The following is a 12324-nucleotide window of genomic DNA, read 5'->3' as shown; positions in this document are numbered from 1 at the left end:
CTGTAGGCTGTCGTTTTGTCTTGTTGACTGTGCCCTTTGCTTTACAGAAGCTTTTCAGTTTCAGGAGGTCCCATTTATTAATTGTTTCTCTCAGTGTCTATGCTGCTGGGGCTATATTTAGGAAGTGGTCTCCTGTGCCAATGCATTCAAGTGTACTTCCCACTTTCTCTTCTATAAGGTTCAGTGTGGCTGGCTTTATGTTGAGGTCTTTGAGCCATTTGGACTTGAGTTTTGTGCATGGTGATAGATATGGGTCTATTTTCATTCTTCTACATGTTGATATCCAGTTATGCCAGCACCACTTGTTAAACATGCTTTCTTTTTTCCATTTGATGTTTTCTTTTTTTTGCTTCTTTATCAATGATCAAGTGTTCGAAGATGTGTGAATTGATATTCAGGTCTTCTATTCAGTTCCATTGGTCCTCCTGTCTGTTCTTATGCCAATACCAGGCTGTTTTCAGTACTGTAGCTCTGAAGTAGAGTTTGAAGTCAAGGACTATGATGCCTCCAGAAGTTCTTTTATTGTACAGGATTGTTTTGGTTATCCTGGGTTTTTTGCTTTTCCATATGAAGTTGAGTACTGTTCTTTTGACGTCTTTGAAGAATTTTTCTGGAATTTTGATGGGCATTGCATTGAATATGTAGATTGCTTTTGGTAAGATTGCCATTTTTACTATGTTAATTCTGTCTACCCAAGAGTATGGGAGATCTTTCCACTTTCTGGTGTCTTCTTCAATTTCTTTCTTCAAAGATTTAAAGTTCTTGTCATGCGGTCTTCCACTTGTTTGGTTAGAGTTACTCTGAGATATTTTATGCTATTTGTGGCTATTGTGAAGGGTGTTATTCTCTGGTTTCTTCCTCAGCCCTTTTATCATCTGTGTACAGAAGGGCTACTGATTTTTTTTTTTTGAGTTAATCTTGTCTCAGATCTTCTTTTAAGAAATAAAACACTGTAGATACAAGCTGAGCTTGGTGGCATATGCTTATAATCCCAGCATTTGGGAAGCTGAAGTAGGAGGATTGTGAGTTTGAGGCCAGCCTAGGCTACATATTGAGACCCAGTCTAGAGGGTAGGGTGGGATTGGGGGCTCTATAGTACAGCTGTGTATTTTGTTGGCCCTTGTCTTGCTCACATTCCTTTTTTTTCTCCCCAAGGTGAGGTAAATATCATGGTAAATTAATTATTAATTATGCACATGTTTGGTTTTATATATTACGCATACACATGCGTGCATATGTGTATTTGGTTCATTTTTTTAAATTACTGATTAGAAGTAATACCTGATGGTTAATTGTGTTAATATCTGAAAAGTACTTAGCTGTCTTCCTATTGATAATCATGTAGGTTACTCCATGGTTTTCATTAGACTATTCAGTTCTCCTTCAAAGTACTTTTGAGTGTAATCTGGCAGTATCTGATAGAGGAATATACCATGTCCTCGAATAACAGAAGGACTAGGAAGCGAAAGGGCAAACTCTCCCTGAAGTCAAATCCATGAGGGCCTTGCCTTCGTAACTGATACTACCGCAGTGAGGACTAAGTCCCAACACATGAGATTTGGGGGCATTCAGACCATAGGACTCACTTCTCAGTTTCATGGACATCCTTGGTTTCTTCCTCAGCCTCTTTATGTTTTTCATCATTTAGTATAAACTTTGTTACCTCTCACTTGGAATAATACTTTTGTTGATAATTTCACTTTATTTTTTTCTTTGTACTTAATCAGATCTCCAAATGGACTGCTGTAACCCATTTCTTTTTTTCTTTTTTTCTTTTTCTTTTTTTTTTTTATTTTTCGAGACAGGGTTTCTCCGTAGCTTTTGGTAACCCATTTCTTATAAACTAATTATGCTGTGTATTTAATTGTCAAACTATACTTATTCTTTTTGTTATTTGTAGCTACTTGTCCTGGTAAAGAAATTTTCTCTTGTTACCCTCAGCACCTTTGCTGATAGAAGTTTAGACCCATAAGAACAGGGACTTTGTTCTGTTTGCTGCTTGTCTTCAGCATCTAGAGGAGTCTGACACACTGAGGGCACTCAATATTTGTTGAATTTATGCCTGTTAAATAAATATATTCGTGTAACTCAGCCTGAGTAATCTAAGAAATCTAAGAGGTAGCAGAAAGTAATTCAAGCTGAGCAAAAATGCATGCAGGAAGATCAGTTGGAACATGGCTAATGCATTTAAAAAATAAGTTAAAAGCAGAGCCAGGTGAAGTAGTGATAATGGGATGAAGCTGAAGGTAGTTCAGCTGAGTTCATAATAATTGGATATAGGGACTGAGTTCATGAAAGCTGAACAAAGATAACTTTCAGAGGAGAAAATAAAAGAAATTGTAGACATGTTGAAATTGAGATATTTGAGACAAATTTAAGAGTTAAGATTCTGGTTCTGGCATTTACTTAAACCTATATTTATTTATTTACCTAATCATCAGCTTGCCCTCCTGTGTGTTTAGAACATCATTTCTGGGCTGTGGTGCTCTACTCTGTCAAACCAGTCAGTCTTGTTTCTTTGTTGGACCCTCTTCTCATGTGTCCCTTGTGTTACGGTTCTTCACAGAGTTCGTTCTTGCTTTCTTTGGTACTTTCTCTGGAGTCTCACAAAGCAAATCTCAGCAAAATAGGAAAATTGATATAATAGCTTGTATTCTATCTGATTACAATGATTAAAGCTAGAAATCAGCACCTAGAGAAACTATGAAATACACAGACCCATGCATATTAAACAATAACACACTCTAAAATGATGACTGGGTCGTTGAAGAAACTAAGAAGAATTTTTTGTTGTTGTTGTTGTTTTTTTTGTTTTGTTTTGTTTTTTTGTTTTTGAGACAGGATCTCTCTGTGTAACCCTGGCCGTCCTGGATCTCACAAAGACCCACCTGTCTCTGCCTCCAGAATGTTGGAATTAAAGGTGTGCATGACTGCCCAGCAAGAAGGAAAATTTTTTAATAGAGTTAAATGAAAATATAATACACAAGATATAATGAAAGGAGTCTTAAGAGGGACATTGATAGCTTTCTGAAATATGATTTGTGGTGACCCGTACATAGAATTTTCCTTTTAAAATGTTCTTAATTTTCTGCACATTTGTGTTTGAAAGTAAATGAATTACAGAATACAGTGGGCTGAAGAGAAGTTGTCAGGATAGTGGGAAAGCTCGGTGACATTAAAGCCCTGAGATGCTCTTTAGTTACCCATAACATAATCAGAGACTGGGCTAGGGGCATCCAGAGTGCTTGCTCAGAATTCATAAAAGCCCTGGGTTCTAATCCCAGCATTTTCTCCCCCGAAGATATTTAGAGAGTGCACACAAGATTTAAAAGTCATCTGTGAGGTTGTTTATTACTAATCTAGCTCACAACACCTTGGACCATGCATTTAAGGAAGATTTTTAAATCTTAAGTTCAAACTTTTATCTGCTGTTCTTTTGATACAAATAGTTACAAACAGACACACACATATTTCACATTTGGAAACCATAAAGACTGTACTAAATAAATATTCCATATATATGTTGTTTATCATTGATGGCTGATTTGACTTTTTTAATGGTAAAGCAAATTTAATTTAAGACTGTCACTTAAAATCTGCTTGAAGCCTCCCCACAATATGCCATTTTCTTTGTTGTTGTTGAATATGTTTTTAAATATATAATTTATTTTTATTTTATGTTCATTTGTGTTTTGCCTGTGTGTATGTCTGTTTGATGGTGTCAGAACTCTAGAACTAGAGTTACAGACAGTTGTGAGTTGCCATGTGGGTGCTGGAAATTGAACCCGGGTCCTCTGGAAGTGCAGCCGGTGCTCTATAAACTACTGAGCCATCTCTCCAGCCCCTCATTTTCTTTATTTTTATTTACCACAAGTGGTAGGAATAGTTGAGGTCACAGGTACTAAATTTATAATTTGAAATTGTTAAGTAACGTCTGGCAGACTTATATGAAAGTAAATGGTTATCATCTTTTATTTTTTAGGTTTCCGGATTGTGATGAGCCATATCCCCGACTTGTGGATTTGAATTTAGTTGGAGATCCAACTGAAGGTGCCCCAGTTGCAGTACAGAGGGATTATGGTTTTTGGTGTCCCCGAGAGTTGAAAATTGATCCTGATCTTGGCTATTCCTTTTTGCACGTGCGAGACTGTTCACCACCATGTCCCAATATGTACTTCAGGAGAGAAGAGCTGTCATTTGCTCGCTATTTCATAGGACTGATTTCAATCATTTGCCTCTCTGCCACCTTGTTTACTTTTTTAACCTTTTTGATTGATGTCACGAGATTCCGTTACCCTGAAAGACCTATCATATTTTATGCGGTCTGCTACATGATGGTGTCGTTAATTTTCTTCATTGGCTTTTTGCTTGAGGACCGAGTAGCCTGCAACGCATCTAGCCCTGCACAGTATAAGGCTTCCACCGTGACACAAGGATCTCACAATAAAGCCTGTACCATGCTTTTTATGGTACTCTATTTTTTCACTATGGCTGGCAGTGTATGGTGGGTAATTCTTACCATCACATGGTTTTTAGCAGCTGTGCCAAAGTGGGGTAGTGAAGCTATTGAGAAGAAAGCATTGCTATTTCATGCCAGTGCCTGGGGCATCCCTGGAACTCTAACTATCATCCTCTTAGCGATGAATAAAATTGAAGGTGACAATATTAGTGGCGTGTGTTTTGTCGGCCTCTACGATGTTGATGCGTTAAGATATTTTGTTCTCGCTCCCCTCTGCCTGTATGTGGTAGTTGGGGTTTCTCTCCTCTTAGCCGGCATTATATCCCTAAACAGAGTTCGGATTGAGATCCCATTAGAAAAGGAAAACCAAGATAAATTAGTGAAGTTCATGATCCGGATTGGTGTTTTCAGCATTCTTTACCTTGTACCACTCTTGGTTGTAATTGGATGTTACTTTTACGAGCAAGCTTACCGTGGCATCTGGGAAACAACGTGGATACAGGAACGCTGCAGAGAATATCATATTCCGTGTCCGTACCAGGTAAGGGAACCCTTGTTATAATTCTCAGAATGTGTGATAGTGAAAAGAGGATTGCTAAAAATAAGCAATCAGATCTGTTGTTTTCTTTCCAGTTCTCTTAAGCATGTACAGTAAAGTTTTAAAGTGAAGGCAGTAAGTATATTATAATAAATATATAACACATATATTTGCATAGACATTCATTTTAAAAGATGATTTACATTTCCATACTATGAGCTTAAAACAACTTATTTCCATAGAATGTTTATTGGTTCTTTGAAAGTCAAGGTTTATAGGGGAGAAAACTGTTTCAGCTCTGACAGAAGGGTCCTATTTTCTGTGGAAATTTCACTGGTCATCAGATTAGTAAGAATTTGAACAGTTTTGCAGAAAAAGCAGAATTCAGTTAATAAACTCCCTTGGGATTATTTTTTCTTGTTTGTATTCAGAATATTTTGTAATGTACTTTTGAATTTGAAGAGTCATAGAATCAGAATTTTTGATCTAGAAAGAAGTTTAAAGATGATTTATTTGGATTCTGTCCATGAATTAAATTTTCATATGTCTGTTTTGTTTGAATATTTGAAATACTTATTGACTTGCCCATTTTGGTGTGTGACCAGCTGGTATTTAGTCTTAGGAGAGTAACTGAGAACAGCTCAGAGGACCCCATCCTCTAGATGGTGCCCAATCTTCTTCCTTTTAAAAGGAGTTTTCTTTTTCTTTTCTAATTTTTTAAGGTTTATTTATTTAATTTTATGTGTATTTGCCAGAGTATATTTATGTACACCACTTGTTTGCCTGGTGCCAGTGGAGTTCAGAAAATGGTATTGGGTTCTCTGGAACTGGGTTTGTGGATGGTTGTGAGCAGTCATGTAGGTGAGCAGTGAGTGTTCTCACTCAGCCCCTCAAAAGGCATTTTCTGAAGTGTTCTGACGTTGTATCTGTCTTCTCCATGCACCCGTCACCTCACTGCTCCCCGACCTGTGGTCTCAGACCTCTAAACTATTGAAGCTCTCACATTTCAGACCAGAGGGCTTGGGTTCATGTAGCTTTCCTTCCCACTAGCCAGTGAACTCTTTGAGAGCAAGAGCTTTTCTTTTACTGAAATAGATTCTATTTCCATACCATATATCCTGGTTAAGGTTTCTCCTCCCTCTACTCTTCTCAGTTCCTCCCTTCTCTTTGGATCTACTCTCTTTCTGCCTCTCATTAGAAAAGAACAGGCTTTTAAGAGATAACACTCAAACATGACAGAATTATAATAAGATAAAGCAAAAACTATCAAATTGAAGATGGACATGGAAATCTAACAGGAAGAAAAGAATCCCAGGAGCAGGCACCAAGAATCAGAGACCCACTCGTTCTTACACTGAGAAGTCCCATAAAACACTAATAGTTAGTAGCTATACTATATATGCAGAGGACCTGGTGCAGACCCATGGAGACCCTGTGCTTGCTGCTTCAGTCTCTGTGTGCTCATAAGCACTTTGCTTACTTGCTCCAGAGGGCCTTGTTCTGGTGTCCTCCATTCTCTCTGTCTCTTACAATCTTTCTACCTCTTCCTTGTGATTCCCTGAGCTCTGGGAGACAGGAAATTTGATGGAGACTGCCAATTTAGACTTCCTCTCTTTCTACCTAATGTCTGGCTGTGTCTCTGCATCTGTTCCCATCTACTGCCTGTAGATATCTCTCTTATGATGACTTAATAAGGCACTGATCTATGAGTATAACAGAATATCATTAGGAATCGTTTTATTGATTCTTTTAGATCAGTAGTGTTTGGTTTCACCCTAGGTCTCTGGGCTATCTAGTGTCTGCTTCTTGGTTATTCACGCATTGTTGGGTATGTAATCCTTCTTGTGGAGTGGGCCTTAAGTCAAATCAGACATTGGTTGGCTACTCCCACACGTTTTGTTTTAGCATATTTTGCAGTCAGTATAGGTTGTAGATTTTGTGACTGGGTTGATGTCCATGTTTCTCTCTTCATTTTTTCTTACCACACTAAAGAGACTAGAACATAGGCTCCATGGAGGCATCAACTCAACCACTCCATGTTCAGTGATTTGTGTTGTTACTGTTTTTAATAGAATTGCTTTGAGTTTCTCTCGTTTAAGTTGATGTTGGCTACGGGCTTGCTGTAAATTGCCTTTATTAAGTTTAGGTATTCCCATTGTATTCCTAGTCCTATTCCAGGACTTTTATCATGAAAGCATGTTGGATTTTGTCAAAGGCCTTCTCTGCATCTAAATGCGATCTGTCAGGTCTCTTAAACACTGTTAAAGCACTTCCTTTGTTCATGTATCTTTTCTTCCTATTAGACAATGAACTGTTTAAGAGAACTTTTTTTAAAAAAAAATTTTGAAAGCATATTCTGTAAGTAAATGTAAGTAAGCACAGAAATAAAGAAGAAAGGGTGTCTTAGAGAAATAATAGCAGTGCTGGGGTGAGGATAAGATTAGCATACAGTGCTCAAGAGTACACAGTGACATTTGACAGTTTCCTGTTTTCTTGTGGTTTGATGTTTTAAAACTAACTATTGTCCATTCACCAGCCATAAAACAACATATAATTGAGTACTAGGTAATATAGGGAAGCAATTGATAAGAGTCAACCACGTCTTTTATTTACTTTTCGGTCTGAAAATTATATTAGGAGTTTTTAGTAAGCAAGTCTGATAAGAAATTCAATAGACGGTCGATTACTGTTTTTCCTCTAGCCTATAAATTATGGGTTTTAAAGATAGTAACTAATATTTCGTACAAAGATAAAAAGCATTGTTTGTACTGAATATACCACAAAGCAAATGAAGAACTGAAATTCTTGTCATCTGCTATGAGCACTGACTGTGTAAATATCATATTCATGTCCCCAACACTGCTGTTACATTTATTTAAAATGACCTCTCTTCTTCATCCATATACCCACATTCTTTGTAATTTCCCTTCCTGGTCTCTATAGGGTTTTTGTTGTTGTTGTTTGTTCTTACCCAAATCTGTGATTGTTGCATTGTAGGAAAAAGAATCTTCAACTCAAGTGGTTATTTTAATTTATATTCAAACATTTCTCCCCTTTATGTGTATTAGACACAAAGGGGTTTTTTGTTGTTGTTGTTGTTGTTTTTTGTTTTGTTTTTTGGCCAGCTTTTATAGTACTACCCCAATTCCTTAGTGTTTACGTTCCCTTATTAGTAATAAGGTGATGCTCCTTACTGACCTTGTGGCTTCTCCCCTGTGACTTTGTCACTGCTCTGATAGGTGGCTGTCGCTGATTTCCAGTTATTTGCATCCACAAATATCTTCTCTGGCTTATCTTTTATGATTTGGAGTATCTGTTTGTGGTTTTTTTGGTTTGGTTAGGATTTTAGGGTTTTTTAAAAAATATTTTTGTTCAGGTTGAATCTGGCCGTTTCCTTCCTTCCTTCCTTCCCTCCCTCCCTCCCTCCCTCCTTCCCTCCCTCCCTTTCTTTTTTTGACAGAGTTTCTTTGTGTATCACTGGTTGTCCTGGAACTTACTATGTAGACCAGGCTGGCCTTAAACTCACAGAGATCCACCTGCTTCTGCCTCCCAGGTGCTAGTATTAAAAGTGTGCTGTTGAATGGAGAGGAGCCCTTTGTTTGTCCCGGCCACCCGGCTAGCTTACACCTGAAATAACCACACAGAAACTGTATTAATTAAATTACTGCCTGGCCCATTAGCTGTAGCCTCTTATTGGCTAACTCTCATATCTTGATTTAACCCATTTCTATTAATCTGTGCATCACCACAAGGTCATGACTTACCGGGAAAGATTCAGCATGTCTGACCTGGCATCTCCATGGCTGTTCTCTCACTCTGCTTTCTTTCTCCCAGAATTCAGTTTTGTCTTCTCCGCCTACCTAAGTTCCACCCTATCAACTAGACCAAGGCAACGAAAGTTTTTGTTTGAGGGGTCTATTAGTCTTCACTGACTTTTCTGTAGCTCTTGACGAGCCTTTCTTCCAGTGTTGGGTAAGGCTGGTGGAGCACTGAACACTTTGCCAACTTGTGTTTTTAAAACTGCTATTTCCTATCTAAGGTTTTGACACCAGGTCCCAGCCTCAACCCTTCCTTAGCCAAATGGCTTTCAGATTCTCCACTATCCTCATCTACAGAGACCAGAATTACTGCAAGATTACTCTGGGTTTTCTGAAACTCAATGAGGACATTTTCCACATTCATATCTGCAAGGACAATGGCACGGGGTTTTGAACCTATGTAATGTGCTGGCTTTGTGGGAGCCTAGCCAGTTTGGGTGTTCACCTTCCTAGGAATGGACGGAGAGGGGAGGACCTAGGACTTACCACAGGGCAGGGAACCCTGACTGCTCTTTGGACTGGAGAGGGAGGGGGAGAGGAGTGGGGGGAGGGGGAAAAGGGTGGGAGGAGGGGGAGAAGGGTGGGAGGAGGGGGAGGGAAATGGGAGGCTGGGAGGAGGTGGAAACTTGTTTTTTTTTTCTCCTTTTCTCAATAAAAAAATGGAAAAAAAAGAACGCTTGCATGTATACATTTAAGTTTTTTCTCTGTTATTTAATTTTTCCCATAATTAATGTTAACCTTTATTTTTAAATAATAATGCGATCTAATGAATTCCTTTGTGATTTAGTGATTTTTAATCTCACTTGAGTAAATTGGATGTTGAATTGAACCTGGTGTAGTCAAAAGAATAAAGTACCGTAAGGAACTCACTAGTTATAGTGACTTGATAGTAGGTAAAAGCCTATGATACCATTTGATACACATAGTCACCTCATAAAGTATGTAGTGTGGCTTAATTCTAAAGCACATGAAGTTATGTGGCTTGCACAGTGACGTAGTTTGAATGGAATTGGCCCGCATAAGCTCACAGGGAGTAGCACTATTAGGAGATAAGGTTTTGTTGGAGTAGGTATGGCCTTGTTGGAGAAAGTGTGTCACTGTGGGGGCGGACTTTGAAGTCTCCTGTGCTTAGATACTGCCTAGTGTCTCAGTTCACCTTGTGTTGCCAGCACAAGGTAAAGAACTCCCAGCTACCTCTCCAGCACCTCTGCCATGTCCCACCATGATGATAATGGACTGAATCTCTGAACTGTAAGCCACCCAGTTAAATATTTTCCTTTATAAGGGTTTTCATGGTCAAGGTGTCTCTTTATAGCAATTGAAACCCTAGCTAAGATACACAGTCACATTAGCAACAACAAAAGTAACATGTACAAACTACATTTTGTGACTACAAGGCTGGCCACCTGTTCATATAAAAATACACATCACAATAGTCACCCTTTTACTTTTTTATTTATTTTTAAGGCAGTGTTTTATGTAGGCCAAGTTTGCCTTGAACTCACTATGTAGCCAAGAATGACCCAGTTTGTAAAGTACTAGGGATGGGACTCAGGGCTTTGTACTTGCTAGAGGGTTGAAGGGGAAAGAGAAGCTCTACCAATTGATCTAGACCTCCAGTCCCATTTAAGCATCTCTAAGTGTCTCATTCCAAGTATATTCACAATTAGCAACCCTTCCTAGTGTTTTTTTCCAGAAATGTTTTCATTTTCTCAAACTGAGGTTAAATGTTTAACAGTGACCCTTCACTTACTCCCCACAATCTCTGGCCCCCACCATTCTACTTCCTTTGTATGGCTACTCTAGTATCTTAATAAGTATGATCGTATAGCATCTCTCCTACTTTATGGTTTTTAATATACAAATGTTAGGATATTAGTTTTTGTTCAGAATTTCATTGGTATCTTGAGCACCATTGATACTATATTCTCATTTTGAAATAATATTGAACCTAAAGAAACATGCAGGAAGCTCTTTTGATAATTCCTAATGGTAAGTTTTTAAGTGGTTTTAAGCAATAATGGGTAACAGCCTCAGGTAATTTAGAAAGACTAATTAGCATTGAATGTGTTTGATTAAACACTCTAAGAGTGTAAGCCAGGAAGGGCAGTTCACACCCATAATTCAAGCACCACTAGTGTTTAAAGATAGCCTGGGTTGCATAGTGAGACTCTAAATAACAAACACTACAAAGCAGCTAAGGAAGAAGATAGTTGGCCTCTAATATCAAAGAATCTAGTTTGTGAAGTAATTTATCACATTGTTTAAAATATCAATTGGATTTAATGCAAATCACACATATATAAGCATATGATTTGGACAAGATGAGCTAAATATGTTAATTTAAAAATCTTTGAAATGAGTGTTCTTCCTGAAAATGGAAGTTCACTGCCTACACTTATGCTGACAGGTTTTTTTTTTGTAAGAATGTTCATTTATTTTTTTAAATATGTAATTCAGTCACACTGTAAAAAGTATTATTTAGGGGGAGGAGGCAGAAATCTATAATAAATAAATTAATAAAAAAGTATTATTTAGGAGCCAGTCAAGGATATGTATCAGTTGGTAGAATTTATCTAGGAAGAATGAAACCTTGGGTTTCATCCCCAACAGCATGTAAACCTGCTGCTGGTACACGTGTGTGATCCCAGCATCCTGGAAGTAGAATTGGGATGGTCAGAAGTTCAAGGTCATTCTTGGCTGTACAGAATTCAGGGTTAGGCTATGATACTTAGTCCTAACTTTACTCAGAGCAGTGCTTATTTCATAACTGAAAAAGTGAAAAGGCTAGAGAGATGACTTAGTGGTTAAGAGTGTATATTGTTCTTGTGGAGGATCTGAGTTCAGTTCCAGCACCCAAACTATCTGTTGCCCTTCAGGGAGATCTGACTCCTCTGTCCTGTATGGGAAATTCACATAATTAAAAAAAAAACTTTAAAAGCAATGACATTTAGTTCTAGAACAGGTGTTATATTAGTAATTTCCTAGGTACTAGAGGGGTTGGTTTGTTTTATGTTTTAAGTGTGTATTGGTGTTTTGCCTGCATGTATATCTGTGTGAAGATATATGTAGGTGTAACTAGAGGTTTCTCTCCCACCTGCCAGTTTCCGAATAACCTCTCTATAAGACTTAATATTAGTTACAAACTGTCCTATTAGCTTATTAGTTAATAATAAGCTCAGGCTTATTATTAACTAGCTCTTACAACGTAAATTAACCCATTTCTATTATTCTGTATTTTACCACCAAGAGGCTCGTGGCTTGTTACCTCACTTCACATTTTGCTTCCCTGGAGACTGCTGGCACCTCCCAGACACTGCCTTCTTTTACCCTTTATCTTTGCTTGGATTTCCCACCTGGCTCTATTCTGCCCTGGCTATTGGCGGAAATTGGTCTCTTTATTAACCAATGGTAATAAAACACATTCTCAGCATACAGAGAAACATTCCACATCAGTAGAATTCCCTAGACCTGGAGTTACAGACAGTTATGGTCTGCCATGTGGGTAC

General features: G+C 38.1%; 1 protein-coding gene across 2 annotated transcripts in view; it reads left to right on the top strand.

The window, feature by feature from the left end:
• Positions 1-12324, top strand: part of Fzd3 (frizzled class receptor 3) — a 70812-nt gene that overhangs the window by 28139 nt on the left and 30349 nt on the right. For both annotated transcript variants that reach the window (XM_041668174.1, XM_041668167.1), the window contains exon 4: positions 3983-5000. In XM_041668174.1, the coding sequence (XP_041524108.1) occupies positions 3983-5000 (1018 nt within the window). The remainder of the gene's footprint in view (positions 1-3982; positions 5001-12324) is intronic.

The sequence above is a fragment of the Microtus oregoni genome, unplaced genomic scaffold (assembly GCF_018167655.1).
Source record: "Microtus oregoni isolate MIOR12 unplaced genomic scaffold, Mior012 000001F_ref0000356, whole genome shotgun sequence".
NCBI lineage: Eukaryota > Metazoa > Chordata > Mammalia > Rodentia > Cricetidae > Microtus > Microtus oregoni.
Note: the sequence above shows the minus strand (reverse complement) of the source record. Positions and strands in the feature narration are given on the sequence as shown.